The 19830-nt window shown below is 34.4% G+C and overlaps 1 protein-coding gene across 1 annotated transcript; it reads left to right on the plus strand.

Moving 5' to 3' along the window:
• The first annotated feature begins 403 nt into the window (after positions 1-403).
• Positions 404-6334, plus strand: LOC149933301 (uncharacterized). The gene is made up of 2 exons (XM_090156560.1): positions 404-574; positions 5672-6334. Exons 1-2 carry the CDS (start codon positions 445-447, stop codon positions 6103-6105), a joined length of 564 nt encoding a protein of 187 aa, XP_090012686.1. The 5' UTR covers positions 404-444; the 3' UTR covers positions 6106-6334.
• The last annotated feature ends 13496 nt before the right edge of the window (positions 6335-19830 follow it).

Here is a 19830-nt window from a genome sequence, read left to right on the forward strand (position 1 = left end):
AATATTGATATTCTATTGTAACGTCTTTACTGTCCTTACCAACACAGTCCTGGAACTACCCCCTTCCCAATAAAAGATAAACAAAACCACGAGGATGATTCCACGTGATCAAAATGTTTATACAGGGTGTTTCAGAAGTCAGTGCAATAAATTTGAGGTGTTATAGGTGTTGAGTAAAGATGTTTGACCGTCTTTGTCGCGATCCTCTGCGATGAATTGGAAAAGCGCTAGAGAGCGTTAAAGTTTGGCCTAAAAACGCCTAAATGTAAGCTTTCAACAAACATAAGAACCCAGATAGAAAACTGGTTTTAAAGGGGTAGTAGGAAATTTTACTACTACAAAAAACACCATATTGTCGAGTGCAAAACAGTTTTATTTTTTAAAGGAAATGTTCAAATTGTCGTTCTCCAGCTCCTAAACAAAGTCGGCAGCGACGAAGAAGCGATGTCCGTACGGACTGAAACACTCCAGCTGTGGTACGAATCTTTTCCGAAGCGGCGTGAATTCGTGCTACCAAATCCACTTCCGTCTCCACTGGTGTTTCGTAGACAAGTTCCTTCATCCACCCCCACAGGTAAAAGTCAAGTGGGTTTAAATCCGGTGATCTTGCAGGCCATCTGACTGGACCTCCTCTGCCAATCCATCTCCCTGGATATTGCTCGTCAATAGTTTGCCAGGTTAACGACCACCATAGACTAGACGTTATTAGAAACAGAGAGGTCCTATCTACACACGTGGAAGTGATTATTTTATGTGCCCAACAAGATTTAGCACTTCAGGGGAACACTTACACATCCGCCGACAATATTGGGAATAGGGGAAACTTTATTGCAATATTAGATATTTAAAAAAAATGTCATGATTTAAAAGCAAGTTTAGTGAGAAAAATTATTGTTCAAGAGGTTTAGTTTGGGCGCTTGCCCAACGTGTTTAGCTCCGGGGGTCCGAATTAAAACGTAATAATTAGATTACTTTGAAATTTAAAATTGTCAAAATTATTTTAAGCACTAAACAAGAGGCTGTTTTACACATCAACATTAATTTAATAAGTTAAAACACAACAATAAAACAGTTCAGCTTGAAATAGCGACTAGACAATGGCCACTGTAGTTTTCCCCCTTAACAATGGGGGAGACAAGCCTAAATAAGTATGTAGTTGATGAATTTGGGTAAAGAGGTAATCGTAGGGTGGAATTCTTTGATTAAAAGTAAAGTTGGTAATATTTATTTGTAAATAATATACTTAATAATAAAAAATTAATTAATTTAATAATAATAAAACTTTTATTAATTTAATAATAATAACATTTTTATTAATTTAATAATGATAAAATTTTTATTAATTTAATAATAATAACATTTTTATTAATTTAATAATGATAACATTTTTATTAATTTAATAATAATAAAATTTTTATTAATTTAATAATAATAAAAATTTTATTGATTTAATAATAATAATTTTTTAAATAATTATATACAATTTGGCTAGTTAAAGAACAACAAAAATTACAAAGGAGTTTTTTAAGGGGGCCTCTTAATCACGCAGTGCCTACTCGCGAAAAAATCCTGGCGGGGCTACTGGAAAACATTTACAGTTACGACATAATTTTTACACATTTCAGAATTTATTGCTAAACGGGGTACATAACGAATATCAAGAAGTGTCTAACAAATACTAAATCGCGCCTTTTGTTTGGCTACGAACATTGTCTTTAACCGCGTATTCGTAGTCCAATTTCGCCGATAATATACGAGACTAATTGTCGAAAATTTGACTAGATTTATTGGAACCTTTAAATGAATTTTTGGCAAGGTGAAAGGTTTCTGAAGGAACTTTGCTTATCACATTACACAAAATCTCACTACACGTATTATTGCTTTGACTTGGAACTTTCGGATGAGGACTAGGAACTATAATATGAGATTCAATTTCCCGACCAGGTTTTTCTTTACTGAATTTCTGATAAACAAGTCTAAAATTTCTATCGAAGAACTAGAAGGATGACTAGAAATCCTTTTCTTTTTGCTTTTTGAAACCTTTTTCAAATCGTCTCTCAACATTGTGCCACCTTTTCCTATATTATACTGCACACTGTCTTTAAATTTGGAACTAATGAAATCCCAATAACTGGCATGGCACATTTTTGAGATAAGCCCAACTGCGAATAAATTAACAAAGTCATGCTTATCTATCAGCTCGGATATTTCAGCTGTCAATTGCATAACAAGCTCTTCGCCAGCCTTTAGTTTTGGACACGTTTCCTAAAAAACAGATACTCCAGTTTAGGCCACTTAAGTTATTGCTTTTTGATAATACTCGCTGGTAAAAATCCTTGTTAAAACTTTCTTTGATTTCTAAGTAAAATTTCCAAAGAAATTCTCTGAATTGAGGTTTAAGGAAATTAGACAAACCATCCCCATCCAATTCTTTGAGGCAAGGTGGTAAAAATTCACTCTTCTCAAACTCAGTCATTCTAATTTGTCGAATAATACTCAGGAATTCAGAGCCTGGATCCTAGCACCTGGGGTCAGTTTTTTATAATTTGGAAATTCCAGTTTTCCATTATATTTGTTTTTCATCATCCCCAGTGCAGCTCCTCCAAGAGTAATCAATAGGATGGATTAAATTGGTTTGTTATTGGTTCTAAATGGGATATTTTGTTTTTCCAATTGTAGAGTTTATTGGTTTTGCTTATTGGTTCTAAATGGGATATTTAATTTTTCCAATTGTAGAATTTTTTTTCCAATTGGTTTGGTTTTTTTAAATGGGATATTTAGATTTTCCAATTATAGTGTAGAGGTTTCTAGTGGTTTCAATTGGAGGTTTCTAGTGGTTCCAATTGGAGGTTTAGTGGTTCCAATTGGAGGTTTATAGTGGTTCCAATTGGAGGTTTATAGTGGTCCCAATTGGAGGTCAATAGTAGTTCCAATTGGAGATGGATAATAGTTTCAATTGCATATTTACAGTGGTTTAAATTGGTTTTGTATCAACACATTTACGCTATTTGTACACTTGTCGAGAAACCCCAGTATAAGAACAAAACATGTTTTTCATGTTACGTGGTTTTCGTACTCACACAGGAATTAAACATTGCAGTGTATTGAATTTATCACAACTGTTATGATATTATCATACTTAAGTATTTAATGAACTGAGTAACACTTTGCCAATAACATTATATTTTTACAGTTTACGTTAATGAATATGACTGTGACAATACAAGAAATGTAATTAGGGAGACATTCGATTGGTTATGGTTTGCATTTACCTTTAAGACGGGTGAATTTGCAAGGAAATATTAAAGATAAATTTTATCTAATTTTATTACAGTCAGTTTAGTTGGATGATAAAGCAAATCTGAGGAGACTTTAATAGAAAAAAAAACAAGTTGGGTATTTGTTTGATAAATTAATTTTACTGACAGTAATTATGTCTGAAAAAGTATGGCAATGGGCCATCACTAACCCAGGGCTGTAGCTAGAATTTTCACTAAATTGACTTTTAAAATTACATTGAAATATAATAGGTGATTTAAATCAAGGATTAGAGCCCATTAGGTTTCCAAATGTTACTCTAAAGAAAACCCAGTCGCAGTCGGAGCCCATTGAGTTCCAATTGAAACCATTAGAACCCATTTGGTTTACAAACAAACTTTAACTGAGTGGAGGATGCATTAGTTCCAATTGGGATGATTTTTCCAAGTTGGGTTTTGTATTTCCAATTAATCTCCAATTAGAGCAATCATATTCCAATTGAGCCAAATGAGAGACCCATTGGCCACAATTTGAAACTAATTGGTGTATATAGTTTTTTCTGAAAGATATATTGGTACCAATTGGTATTCCACCATCCCAACTGGGGATTAATTGGACTCAATGGAGGATGGCATTGGTTCCAATTGGGGTACATATATTCCAATTGGAAAATCAATAATTACCACTGAGTTCCAATTGGTATATGATTTTTCCAAGTTGGGTTTTGTATTTCCAATTGATGCCCAATTAGAGCCATCATATTCCAATTGAGTCAAATGAGAGACCAATTGGTCACAATTTTAAACGAATTGGTTTATATTGTTTTTTTCATAAGGATAATATAATACAAAAAATCTAGCAACTAATTCTAGATTTTATTAAACCTGGAGTGTTATTTCTGCTAATAGAACATGAACTAAGTGTTGATTTGTTACATTTTGAAATATTAAAAACCTTAAGCCTTGTTTTCTTAAGCGGACGACTTTTAGAACTTCTGTTAGTGACGTTTAAGACAGTGACGTCAATGGAGCTACGCCCCGCCCCGCGTGTGTGCCTATCGTTTGAACAGCTTCGGCTGCGACGGGCATTCCAAGTGTTCTTTCTATTAGCATTTTCCATTGGAGCTGCTCCGAATTGCCTTCTGACGTCATTGCTCCACGTCGGAAGTGTTCAGAGGAACGAGTCTTCCACTTCCCAAAGAAATACGAAGCGTGTTACGTTGCAGAATTTTTCGCGCTTTATTCCTAATAATTTAAACGAGATCTCACGTTTAGCCTGTGTTTATCAAAATGGCTAATGATCAGGTGGTTTTTGACTCCTTTTATCTTGACGGTAATCAACAATTTCAAAGAAATGAAAATAGAGAAATCTATTGTTTCGTTTTTATAAATAGTAAGTTCATTTGTTTACAATGTATTTTGAAAACCAAAGACAAAATCCCCCCATTAAAATTGACTTTTCGGACAAAATCCCCCTATTAAAATTGACTTTTCGGACAAAATCCCCCCATTAAAAGACTTTTCGGACAAAATCCCCCCATTAAAATTGACTTTTCGGACAAAATCCCCCCATTAAAATTGACTTTTCGGACAAAATCCCCACATTAAAATTGACTTTTCGGACAAAATCCTCCCAAATAATTAGTTAATACCCAGGGACGATACCAAAGGAAGTTAATACCTCCCGAGAACCCATTATAAGAACTAAAAACGCAGGCTCATTTTTGTGGACAAGGGGTGTGGGGGAGCGTTAGCGTCCCCCAGCGCTCGAGCGGAGTGAGTGCGCGGCGCCAATACGGGGAACAACTTGTATCAGGTTAGGTCAGATTAGGTTAGGTTAGGAATAATAAGTGTTCTAACAACGGGGGAAAATTAAATATTTGGAGTCTAATTGAGGGGTTAAGGTTAAGTGTCGGCTTAGTAGAAAATACTTTAGCAAATACAACTTATGGCAATAATGTTAGTTGAAAAGTATTGAAAAAATGACGTGATAAACAAAATAAATTGAAACTATTGTGTGAAAAGTACAATTCGTTTTTTGGTTTGTATTGGTGATACCTTTCATCACCAAGTGTTGTAAATGCACTTTGTTGTGGTGGCTTGGAAATAAAGTTATTGCATTAAAATATTAATCTAATTTAAATTTAAAAAATAGGCCAAAACTTTAATAGAAATTTTGTCCCTTGGGGGATTTTGTCCCTTGGGGGGATTTTGTCTCTTACTTGGGGGATTTTGTCTCTTACTTGGGGGGATTTTGTCTTTTACCTGGGGGGATTTTGTCTTTTACCTGGGGGGATTTTGTCTTAGAAAAGCATATTGGGGGGATTTTGTCCGGGGGATTATGTCTTGGGGGGATTATGTCCTAGATCCACGTAGTAATAGTCAATATTAATTTGAATTTTAAATTGTGATAGATGAAAGAAAAATAGCCACGTTTACTGAAGAACAATTACTGAAGTCTGGACTTTTATCATATGAAGTGCAACCATCAACGTCTGTGTCAACAACTCGCTACTTAACTCTCCAGGACAAATCTATCGAAAGAACATCTCAGGCTACACCTACTGAAATAACTTCATCCTCTCCTCATTCGCCTCTGCCTAGTAAAGAGAAAGGGTTTACTCCTGAAGAGACGAGACTTCTATTGGAGAAGTATGAAATATATTTACCAATGATAGGTCCCTTAAAAAAATTCAGAAACAAAAAACAAATGTGGAACGAGATTTCTTCAGATCTAAAAGATATATTAGGAAGTGTTTGGAATAGTGATTCATGTGCCTCTAGATACAAAACCATTATGAAGAGAAAAAAAGATTGTGAAAAAAAAACAAAACATCAGGGTTTATGAGAAAAGACGTTGAATTAGAGTAATCTAAAATCGCAACCCAAGATGATAGTGTAGAACCAGAGGTTCTAAGGGGGGGTTAATAGTGTGCAAATAAATGAGAAAACTCCAAAAAGGCCAGTTTCACAGCCTGATACAGATTCACCATTAAATAAGAAAGTTAAAAAAGATAGCATACAGGACACTATACTAAAAATTCAAGAGAAGAAAGAAGCAGGAAGGGAAAAGCGACACAAGGATAAAATGAATATTCTTAAAGAACTTTTTGGTCAAAAACCAAATTCAAAATTTAATTTTTATTGTGATTATAATACAAAAATGACATGATTTGAATCAATAAAATGTTTCATACGCAAAATTACAGAAAATTCATTTCAAAGAATTGCATATTTGATTTCTTTTTTCTTCACCAAGTTTGTACATAGCTTTCATTCGTTGGTTTTGTGACTCCACTTCTTCATAATAGTGTCGAGGAGAGTCATCATCATCCTCATCGTCACTATCCTCCTCTTCTTCCCATTCATCGTCAAAATCGATACATAGATTGTGAAGAACGCAGCATGACATGATTAACTCCATGGAAATCAATTAGAGTCAATTGACGTTGATTTAAGATGCGAAAAGTATTTTCTATTAAAACCCTCGTAGCACAGAATTTATAATTGAACGACTTTTGTTTTTCAGTAAGAGGTCTGGACTCCGGATAAGGTTTTAAAAGGAATTCTCTTAAAGGATACACCGCATATATCAGGAAGTTCTTTTGAGATGGTTGATATTTTAAATATTCTTGCGTCGTGAATTTTACTGGGTGTACCTGTAAATACATCTAGGAATCTTGTGTTCGCATCGCAAATTCCCTGCAAAGTCATGGACGTCATATCATGACGATTTGTATATGTTGATTTGATTTTGTGAGCAGGAGTTCTTATACTTATATAAGATCCATCAAAACAACCAAGAACTCCAGGAAAACCTGCAACCTGTAAAAAATTGAATTACGTTAATTTTAATTCATGGCCAAACATTTAAATCCCGTCTTTTAATTTTATAATTACCGCTCTAAATTCTTGTTCTACTTTGGCTTTTCTTTCTTTGGTAGTCGGAAATTTTAACACTGTTGGGGCTATACTGCGATGCCAAAACGTCCAGCAACATCTCGGATGAAACACTTATTACCAGTGAACCTACAATTTAAAGTGGAGTTATTTTTAGAATTGTTTTGTTAGTTGTTAAACACCGCAAACATACCAAAGAAACGCTAAAATGTGTGTGGCTGGTGAAATTGCTTTCCGGCCACCGTGATTGAAATTATTCGGAAAGAATTCCGATTCTTCAAATCGTTTTACTATACAGTCACATGTATATCTTTTCAAACTAAAGTTTTTTCTAAACTGTATAACAATATACAATATATTGTACCTTCAAAGTTTGGAAATTATGGATTTCTATTCACAAGTCTTTTTAAAGCAAAACCACCCTTACTTCTTCGTCTGAATATTTGTCTACGACATTTCCTATATAATTCACAATTTTCGGTACCTTTCTACTAATTTTTAATAACAATTCTAATGTCCCATTATCTGAACTATCTGAGGAGGAAGATTCAAGAAATAAATACGCAGCTGCCATTTCATTAACAGCGGCCATGTTTAAGACCCCAATGGAAAACGCTAGAAGTGATAAATTATTGCTCTATTTGGCTGCTCTGTCTCTCGAGTTGGAGCAACTCGGAGCACTCCGGGAGGGGGCAAAAGAGTCAATGGAAGACGTACTTCTCTTTCGGAGTTGCTCTTTTTATCCCAATGGAAAACGTTTTTTATTTTGGAGCACTCGAGAAGTGCTAGGAAGACCCCAATGGAAAACGCTAATATGTTTTCTTGCTAAAACTGATGTCACTTTTGACATGACATTAAACCAGGATTATCCTATTGGCTGTTTAAAATAAAGCGTTGTCCTGTACATCATACATGATAGGATGTATAGAGTTGGAAGTTTGGCCATAATAAAGAAGCAGACTGTTATTTCTAGTTATTTTTGGTAATATTTAATATTTTACTGAATCCTATTAAAGCTACGAGCAACAAACACAAGGAGAACGCAGCTAGTCTTTAGACACGCTAACGGAGGGTTGTGTACACTTCTAATTGGTTCTTAGGATATTCTCTAGTGATTGGCTATTTTACGATCTCCAAAAGTGTCTGCTAGAAGCCTAGAACGCGGTTTCTCGTGCCCTGAGTTAAGCCTTGCTTTTCAATCATTTTAGAATTTAAACTAATTTTTTGTATTAATACTTAACATTTATCGTTATTACACCCAAAATATTTATTCAGAATGGTAGGAACAAGGCACTGTCTTTATCCCGGGTGTAAAAACGATACAATAATAATAAAAATAAAAATCACATGCAAGGAGTATTCTTTGTTAGATTTCCAAAACCAAAGACTGAATATGATAAATGTGTGCTCTGGTTAAAGCTTTGTGGTAAATCAGACCCTGGTAATGTAAAAAACCACTGGTATGTCTGTTCAAAGCACTTTGTTGGATGTAATGGGCCTACCAAAGATCAGTGCCCCCGCCAGCAGTAGGCACAAGTAGGCACGTGCCTATGTTGAAAAACTTTAGGCCTATTTTAGGGGCCTCTAAAAGTTTCAAAAAAATACCCTCTGGGGTCTCCAAATGAGACCGAATATGATTTTCAAATTTTATTTATTTTTAAAAATTGGTCATCTAGCTCTGTAAAAAAGAAATCCTATTCAATTCCAATATCCAAGAGTCCTAAATGGCCCTTACAAAACGTTATCTTTTTAATCACCTATACTCGAAATCAATCTTACCTGAGTACACTACCAATGGCAACGAACTCTGTGGTTTCGGCCATTGGTAGTGTACTCTGGTTACATTGATATAGACAGAAGCCAGGACTAGGAGATGACAGTGGTTGCCGCGTTAAATGAGCCCTGGCCATTGGCAAGGCTAATTAGCAACTCTACCTTAATTGTTCAAACAGCCTTTTTCAAGCCTAGATATAGCTGTTATTATTATAAAGTCTGTTTGAAGACTACATAGCTTTAACTAAGCTTCATTGTCTTAAACCTTGTTAAGGTTATTTTGCTATTAGTATATAATAGTAGTATTTTTAAATATGAGTAGCAGAAAATTTTTATCTGTGGCTCAAAAACGACAAAAAGGGAATAGAGAAGATAGTTTCGTTAGTGTCAGAAAGGTGCAATGGCACGTTTTTTTAAATCGTCGACGCAAACCCATAATGATAGTTCTGAGGAAAACCTAGTCAAAGAATTGGGAAAGGGTTTAGAATCCTTGGAGACTGATAACAGTCACTGTTTTAGTAATACTGCTGAAGTTCTTCCAAACGTCAGTACTGATATGGAAATGGAACTGACTCATGAAGGAGAAATTGCAGAAGTAATTGCAAACCCCAACTCTAACCATGCACAAAATACATCAAACAACGTCGCATGATGACTTAGGCCTAAGGTGGTGCCTTGGGTATTAGCCTAGCTGATTGTTATTGATTTCGTTTTTCGTTTAATTCAAAATAAATGGGCTTACACGCGTTGAATAACTTGGATATTAGTCTAGATAAAGATTGCCTTCCAGTTCAGCCTAAACTAAATCCTTTTCCTAAAAGATTAATTGGCGGTAAAAATCGAGGTTTCAATTCTTGGTATGACAAATATCAAATGATTGAATATTCAGTTGCAAAGGATGCAGTGTATTGTTGTTGTTGCCGTCATTTTTTAGGCAGTAGAAACACTGCATTTCTAAAGGGATTTTCGGATTGGAAGAACACTTCACCTCCAACAAATCTTTTCACCAACTAGCCTACAAAATGTACTTAGACTACGTGGAATCCAAATCCCGTGGATCAATAGTTTGCCAAGTTAACGACCACCATAACTAGACGTTATTAGAAACAGAGAGGTCCTATCTACACACGTGGAAGTGATTATTTTATGTGCCCAACAAGATTTAGCACTTCAGGGGAACACTTACACATCCGCCGACAATATTGGGAATAGGGGAAACTTTATTGCAATATTAGATCTTTTAAAAAGAAAATGTCCTGATTTAAAAGCCAAGTGCGATAATATGCCGAATAATGGCAAATATATGCACAGCACCATACAAAAAGAAATAATTGGCATTTGTGCAAGTTTAGTGAGAAAAATTATTCTTCAATAGGTCAACGAATCCGGTGGATTCTACTCTGTAATAGCTGACGAAACTCGAGACAATGCGGGAGTAGAGCAGTTAAATCTTTGTATTCGATATACTAAAGCAGAAATAGGTGTCGTAGAACGATTTATAGGGCTCACAGATTTACACAAGTTTGATTCTGAGAGTATCAGCTTGGCAATTATAAATCTTTTAAAAGAGGATGGTTTCAAACTGGAGAATTGTGTTGCACTGACTTATGATGGGGTAAGTGTAATAAGTGGGCATGTAAAAGGAGTAAGGGTGAAAGTAGACGAAGCAGTAGGTGGCCATTGTCTGTACGTTCATTCCTACGCCCACCGCATAAATTTAGTTTTGGTTGACTGTTGCTCCAAAATATCGACAGCTATAGAACTACTGGGTTTGGTTCAAGCCATTTACAACTTTCAAAGCAATTCGGTCATTAGAAGTGAATATTTTGAAAACTCCCAAAAACATCTAGGCTACGATATACTAAAAATGCCACTCGATAGTGGAGCCATGGGCAAGTTACTACAGGACTCGTAATGTAAGCCTATAAAACTTCGTGTTCCAAATGTTGCTTTGAAATTTTACATGACGGGCAGCGCCATCTAGTGAAGTTCTTTGAAATTAAAAATTTGGGACAAGATGGCAGCGTCCATGGAGTTGGAGATTAGATTATTGAAAGGTAAAATTAACGCCGAATTTTCATGTTAAGTTATACTAATCTATTTTATTAACTAATATGATAAGAATGTTTGAATATCAGATATTCATGAGAATATATTTCAATCTAATCTTTGCGAAACGGTTGAAAAATTAAACTAGGAGGCACAAAATAGCCCTCGTAATGAATCTTCTAAAAGGCTTACATAATATCGAATGGATATTCAATAGAAAGAGTACAGCTCAAGACGTAATATTAACTTCATTAATTACTGGTAAAGCTAAATTTTCCATGAAAATGGGCATTATTCTTCAAAATCATTATCATCAAATAACATTTTTTCGGGGCCATAGTTAAAAAAATATTTATAAACTCTTAAATCAGGCTAGGGAGATACTCGCCATTTTGTACCAGATTTTTAACTATAGCGAATTACGCACGGTAGCGCTCCAGTCGAATAGCGCGACAGTTCGAAGAGAAATACTCTATGGGAGCTTAGTATGAAATTGCGAGTCCTGTAGTAGTTTGCCCATGGTGGAGCAAAAAAAAGGGGATTCACTAAATTTAGAAATAGACTCGATTCCGTAGTTTTAACTTTAGAGAATCTGATTGGAAACGGAAAACCCAACAAGACTGCCAATTTCATAACTTTAACAACTTAATATTAGTCATTACATTAGACGAAGTATTAGGTGTAACAAATTCCCAGTCGGAATATTTATAAAGTTCCAAAGTAATTTTTACGGAAGCCGTTGCCATTTGCCAAGCTACTGTCAAGACCTTAGAAGAGTGTAGAAACTCTGAACGCTTTGATTCTATTTGGGAAAAAGTTACTAAAATCGGGGAATTGGCTTTTATTGCAGTACCTGACCGTAACAGCGAACCATTAGTTTTACGAAAACGTAAAATTATCCCTAACAACAGGAGATTAAAACATAGTGTGGTAACAAGTACATCGGGGCAACTGAAGCAAAAACCCTGGTAGACCAGATGAGGTCCACCTATTTTGCATTAATAGACAAATTTATTTCTGAAATGAATATACGATTATTAGAAAACTCTGATTATTATAAATGTATCATGGCGTCTGACCCTAACTCTGAGAACTTCCTAAACGAAATCGATATCCTAACACATTGTGACACATCCGATAGGTTTCATTTCGACCTTGATTCCTTAAAAAGTCAAATTAAATTTGCGAGAAATCTTATTATCCCCAAAAAAATTAACAGCGTAAGCGACTGCTTCCACTATTTAATGACCATGGAAGATGGCTTCCCTGACCTTGTTAAGTACTACAAGGTTGTTTCATGCATTCCTGTGGCAAACACTATCTCAGAAAGAAGTTTCAGTTCCCTGAAAAGAATTGAAACACGTCAATGAACAACTGTGGGATAATATTGACTTTCAAATCTGGCTACTTTGTCCATTAATCGGATAATGTAGAATTGTTTACAAGAAAACCTAATTTAGTGGTTGATGAATTTGGTAAAATCTTTAATAGAAGAGAGTCATTCTTTGATTAAATTGCCAGGGAAGAAAATTTTATTTTTCCTAAGAGAACGTTTAAATTAACAGTCAAAAATAATAATAATAATAAAAGGCTTTATTGGATTTCTCTTTCAGAAAAAAATCTGATTTACAAAGAGGTCCCGAGTATTAATTTAAAAAATAAAATAAAATAAGGAATTTAAACTCTGAAATATAGTCTCAATACAATTATATGTCCATGCTAATAATATATTTTGTCACATCTTCCCTGAATTGTTTAAAATGGTCTATTTGTTTTAATTCGCTTTTCATATTGTTCCACAAACTTATACCACGATGTTTAGAACTCTTATTACGTAAGGATGCTTTTAGAAATGGTCAGAATAAAAGTCTAGTTTAGAACCGCGGGTTTGGTGTTTATGAACTTCAGCAGGTTTTCTAAAAAAGTCAAAAAGATATTCTGGACAGCGATTTTTTGACACTTTATACATAAGTATCAAGATATTTTTAACATAAAGCTGTTTCAGTGTGAGCCAGTTTAATTGGTCTCGTGTATATGTAGCTGAGGTTCCTTTCTTCTTTCTGGCCACAAAACGTGCACCGTTATTATGAGCAATTTGTATTTTCTTTAAATTGGATTGACTGGCCGAGTTATAAAAATATCACCATAGGTGAAAATTGGCTGTATAAGGGCTTTGTATAATATATTTAGGGTGTCTGTGTCAAGAGATGCTTGTAGCGGTCTTAGTATACCTAACCGACTGTTAGTCTTTTTAATGACGTAATCGATGTAATGTTTCCATGTTAGTGTATCGTCTATTATGACCCCAAGATATTTGTAGGACGATACCCTCTTGATTTCAGTACCCACTATCGTGTTATGGTCATCTGGTTGTAATGATTTTCCATTGGGGCAAAAAATCATAAATTCAGTTTTCCCCTCGTTTAGTACTAAGCGCCTAGATTTCAAAGTGGATTTAAAATTTTGTGTTTCTTTCTCCAATTCCCTCATTAACTCATCAATTGTTGCTGCCGAATTTATAAGAGCATTATCATCCGCGTACTCCTTAGAGAGACTTGTAGCCAGAGATTGATTTATATCACTGGTATATACATTAAATAATGTCGGTCCGAGAATGCTTCCCTGGGGAACACCTTGCTGGACATTCTGGTAATCTGAGATTTCCCCACTGACTACCACAGCCTGTTTTCTATTAGTAAAGTAGGACTTGAACCATTTCAGTGCCTCCGTAGATAAATTCTTGTATAGTTAAAAGAATGTCGTGATCCACAGTATCAAAGGCCTTATTCAGGTCAGCAAACAGGACACTTACATAGTGACCATTACTCAATCTATCCACTATGGATTCCAACAAGTAGAATATACTTGTCGTCGTGGAATAGCCTGGTCGAAAGCCGGATTGTAGTCGGTATAAGTAATTATTTTGTTCAAGAAAGTCGTGTAGTTGTTTGAGAGAAAAGTACTCAATAGACTTTGAAAAGCATGGTAAGATAGAAACACGTCTATAATTTTCCATTTTAGTCCGGTCTCCTTTTTTATATATGGGTGCTACTTTGGCTATTTTCCAGTCAGTAGGAAATTCTGAAGTCTCATAAGAGATATTTATAATTTTGGTAAGAAACGGGGTTACTATTCCTGCGAGGCATCGTATAAACTTTGGTGGTATGTTATCCAAACCAGTAGCTTTCTTTATCGGCGTATTCTTTAAGTAGCGAAAAACTGTATCCTCACTTACCAAATAAGTGAAATTTAAATTTTTCTTTACTTTCCTGCTGAACCAATGGGGGAAAGGGATCTATTATCCCTGCTATATTCTGTTCCCCTGACGCAAAGTAGTTACTGAATTCCGTGGCAATGTCTTTAGGTGTGGTAATTACCTTACCATTGCGATCAAGTATATCGATATTAGACTTTTTAGCTTTCAAAAATGGTTTTAAAGTTCTCCAAACATCACATCTGTTACTGCTCTCAGAATGAATGTTCTTTTTGAAATAGTTAAGTTTCTCGCTTCGTATTTTCTCAGTTACCTGATTTCGATATTTTTTATATTGTTCTTCCAGAAATCGTGAGCCTGGTATCCTGCTCTTCTTGTAGTAAACGTCACGTAGATGCATTAAATGCTTAATTTCGTAACTTAACCATGGTGGATCTGATACACTAGTTCTCTTAGATATGAAAGGGGCATGTATATCTAGGGCTTGTAGTATAGTGCAGTTTAGAGTTTTTACTCCAGTATCAACATCAATGATGTTTGGCATTTCTACATTAAGTTCTTGAAGAATATCTTTTATAATAACATCTGCAGTGTATTTACGATAGTTTCGGACTTTTCTGACTTTCTTTATAGTTTTATTGCAGCTTTTTTTTATTGATACACAAAATAAGGTCTGAAATTCCCATTGGTATAACTGCTACCTGCTTAATTCTTATAGGCATGTTAGTATATATATGGTCAATAAGTGTTGTCGTTGTCAAAATAGTTCTAGTCGGTTGCTTAATTAACTGTTGAAATCCATATGTGCTATGTTTCAGATGGCGTACATTTGTTGATACAGATCCCATTAGGTCTGTATTAAAATCCCCAAGAAAGATAATTTCGTCATTCTGTGGGTTATCAGTTAATACTTGCAGTTGAGCTTTTAGGTCCAAGTTACAGTTTTTATAATTGCCATTCGGAGGGAGGTAGCATATTCCGATAACAGTACGTTTACAGTTTTTCCTATGGATACAGAGCCACATAGTTTCTAATTCTGAGCTAACAATGTCAACCTCAACTGATAGTAAAGATATTTGCAGTGAACTTTTGTAGAAGACGCATAAACCCCCGCCACGTTTCCTTACTCGATCTTTTCTAATAAGAGTATAGTTATTAATATCAATTGATATATCATGTATACTGTCTGACAGCCAGGTTTCGGATAGCCCCAGAAGGTCCACATTATACTTCTGAAATAAATGATTTCGATTGTATGTCGTAGTAAACTTCTGACGCTCAGATGAGCTATTATTATCCCTTTTTGTAGTGGTAGGGCATTTCTAAATTAAAATATTTATAAAGGGGGCCTCTAAATCAGACCGGGCCTGTGTGTTAAAAATTCCTGGCGGGGGTACTGCCAAAGATCATCCGCACCCAATACCGTGTAGCTCAACTAATGATGATGTCAATAAATTTGCTCAAGATTTGGAATGGTCGTGCAGGGAAACAAATGACCTGACAATGTTCTCAAAAATTGTAGATTACCAAGTTGCATTCCATGTTGAAATAAATGCCCATGGAGAAATTACAATTACTATTTTAGGGAAACGAATTAAAGACAATCATAGTATTAGGGAAAATGTACCGAAAGTTGCAATAGGAAAAGATGAAGTAAAAAGCCTTCTCGGAAAAATAAGTCAGTTTTCAGTCGTCTTGGCAATCCTGAGACAGTATATTTGGAAAAATTTAAGGAAGCTAATTCTAAAACTGCGTTCTTATGTACAAGTGGCCCTCGGCAATGTATACGCTCAGTTAGCTGTTCATTGGTGAAACCTTTAGGATCACGAAGTAAAAGATGCCCTGCTTGTTGTTCCTACCGAATATATTTAAGATATTTAGAACACAAATTAAAAAAAAGTAAGCACAAATGTCATGAAAATAACTACACGAAAGAGATGTGAATTTTTTAATCAGACGGCCAAAAATATGGAGTTGTTACTGGAAATTTACAAGGAACAATTGATTAGAAATTCCAAGGCAAAAGGGAAAACTGGAATTTATTGGCACTATGATATTATTGATTATTGTCGCACTTTGAAAGCTAAATCCTCAGCTGCTTACAAGATGTTACGTAAATCTGGATTTTTGAATATGCCTTGTATATCCACAATTGCCAGAAAAACAACAAACAATCGAAGACCGGGATTTAACACTGAATAATTTTTGGAGCTCAAAAAAATTATTGGTGAAAAAGTGCAACAAGATCATCAGAGATACGTATGTCTGGCTTGGGATGAAGTTAGTATTATGCCAACTGTAGAATATGACACTGCCAATGGACAACTTATTGGTTTCATATCACCAGACTGCTCCGATCCAAATATAAAAGAGTCAACTAATCAAGTTGCTACCCATATTTTTCAAATATTATTCAGGGGTATTTCAACGAATATTAACTTCCCCTTAGCTTTTTTTCCCATCTAAAACAATGCCAGCCCAGAAAATTCGCGAACTAGTTTGGGAAGCTGTAGAAAAATTAGAAGTTATGAACATTAAAGTTTTGAGATTTATTTGTGATGGCGCAGCAACAAATATAATTTTTTTTCAACTTAGTTCTAATTGTTCGAGTAATGAAGTTCCAACTAAGGTGAAAAATGTTTACGCACTAGATGAAGACCGCTACATATATTTTATATCTGATGTCCCACACCTCATTAAAACAGTTCGTAACTGCTGGCTGCATAGTGGTTTTCAAAATAGAACAAGGAATTTGTGGAAAAATGGAAAGAAAATCCTCTGGCAACATCTAATTGATTTGTACACAAAAGACTAAGAGAAAATGGAGGCAAGCACCTAAACTAACCTTCAGCCATATTTTTCTTAACACTTACTCGCAAATGAGAACTAAACTTGCCTGCCAAGTGCTTAGTCGTACTGTAGCTGCCGCTTTAGAAAATGAAAAAAAGGATGAACTTTCAGAGACGATAGCTTTCATTAAAATATTCAACAAATTTTTTGATTTGATGAATGCAAAACATTTGTACGAAGCTACAAATTCTAGGAATCCAGATGTAGCTGCTTACACTACTACAGATGATGAAAGACTAGAGGTTAAAATTAATAATTACTCTTATTATATGAAAAATTTGAGATTCAAGTTAATATTTTTGGTTTTCAGTGGTTACAGAATGATTTCTTAAAATACTTGGACGATTGGGAAAATGATGTTGAAAAAAGAGTCCATCCCAAAGGGAAAGTTTATAAGAAAATTGAAAAAAGTAAAATAAATAAATTTAATTACAGCAATGATAGAATGAACTGAAAAATAATAACAATTAAAATAAACATTAATACCAATGACTAATTATATTTTACGGCTTCTTCGTAGTCCTGTTCTCGTTTCTACACTTAGAAGCATTAATAATAATAATAATAAAAAAGCTTTTATTATTATTATTATTATTAATGCTTCTAAGTGTAGAAACGAGAACAGGACTACGAAGAAGCCGTAAAATATAATTAGTCATTTGTATTAATGTTTATTTTAATTGTTATTATTTTTCAGTTCATTCTATCATTGCTGTAATTAAATTTATGTTGGATAAAAATGCTCCATTTATCCTGACCTCCCACTTAAACCAAGACACGCTTGAGCAGGAATTTAGCCGACAGAGGGCTGCTAATGGCTTAAACACTAAGCCAACCGTACAAGAATATATGCACAACTCAAAAAGACTTGTTATTTAACACTTTTAATACTGGATTTTGGTTAGGAATGTTTTACATATGAGTGTAACCAAAATTCTTGTTTATTATGTTACAACATTCTGACTGTTGGAATGTATTCCTTTTAGTGATGGTCGGATACCTTTTCTCCCCATAATTCCATCTCTTCTAACAATTTGGTACTGCTCCTTAAAAACTTTGGCCAAATTTTTTCCTTTCATTTTTAAAAAGTAGTTTATCACAATTTCCAAGTCTCTAGACTTATTGGACAGCTTAGCTCAAAGTTTTTTGATATCACCATTTTTCAAAACAAACTTCAAGCAATATTGCCGCCTGCCCTTATTCACAAAATCTTTCTCACAACACGTTGGATTATACGCTGTATCAGTTAAGGCATCAAGCATTTAAAAAAAATTATAGCCTTCTTCCGTTAAACTTAAATAACATATTTTCATAATCTAGTTCATTATTTTTATCATTTCTGATAAAACTTTTCAAAATAGCTTGTTTTTGATCTATATCGCACCTTTGTATTTTCGCCATAACGGCTCCAGCAAAATAATTAAGCCTATTTTTATTTTCAATATCATCGTTTAACACCGGAGAAAAAACACTTCCTAGATCTTCTCTCTCTGTCTGGGTACTTCTGATTTCATCATCCTCGTCACTAGTAATTGTTTCTTCTATTTAAGATAGAAATTTACGATATAACGCATATATCCGGCGTAGGAACGCTTGAACAATATATGTCTGTTCCAACTTGTTAAGTAGAAGAAAACTCTTGTGAAAAAAAATGCAAAATAGCTTAAAAATTAAAATTTACGATGGGATACTTTGATAACTCACAATTACATAACTGAATGTTTTTCGAAGTGCAAGTATAATATCTTCATTAAAGCGTTTTTTGTAACAGATGTTATCGTATTTCTTCTCAATTTTTTACGTATCCTATTAGTAGTTCCTTTAAATCTATTATATCTTCTTGAATAATATGAGCTGAAAACCGCAAGTCCATCAAGCACTGCTTTAATTTAGCATCTGCAAGTTCGGCTAAGTCATACGTTTCAAGTGCTGTTTTGAAAGCTTTTCTGTAGGGTATATCTGATGTAGCTTTAACATAATAATAAGAAATATTTGAAACCTCAACATTCAATAATGTTTTCTAATTTAAATTTGCCCTTTTTTCCAAAACAATTGCTTCTCCAAAATCCATTTTTATGTAATTTCCCTTCGTTTTTCAAGACCAATATTTCTTCTGTAACTGAGTCCATACTACTTTCATCTGAATCAAATATTTTCGCCAAACTTAGCATAATGGATGTCATTTTTATCTGCAAAATGCTCATGATTAGACAAAGGCTTAAATAGTTTTAGACTAAGGTTTACTTAACTTACTATTTTCTTGGGGTTTCTGCTTTATTTTCTACTTTAACTTTTTATTTATTTTTTAAAATTAAATATAATCTATATATTTATTTATTTATATCATAAATAAATAAATATAATCTATATATTTATTTATTTATATCATAAATAAATTTAAACTATTTTAAAATCGGAGCAATGTCGTAAAAGAAAATACATCAGCAGACAACGCTTTTTCATTGGTCTCCGCATTCCAAAAACTAGCCAATGAAAAACGTACACAAGAAAATCCACGACTTTTGACGGGTTGCGTTCTCCTTGTGTGGGTGTGTTTGTTGCTCCTAGATTAAATTGGTGCCTTGTCCTGTAAGGTAAGAAATCATACCTCATAGGGGTCAAATATGCCGCTACCCCCCCTGGGAGTGGTGATGTATGAGATGACAGGATATGTTTGTAAATGACCATACAAGTACTTATTCCAATTGTCGAACCTTGTGTTCTCTAACTATTAATATTGATCTTACAAGCCATTAGCATTTATTTGAAAACAGAAATGATAAAATG

The sequence above is a fragment of the Leiobunum rupestre genome, chromosome 8 (assembly GCF_980474605.1).
Source record: "Leiobunum rupestre chromosome 8, qqLeiRupe1.1.hap1, whole genome shotgun sequence".
Lineage (NCBI taxonomy): Eukaryota > Metazoa > Arthropoda > Arachnida > Opiliones > Sclerosomatidae > Leiobunum > Leiobunum rupestre.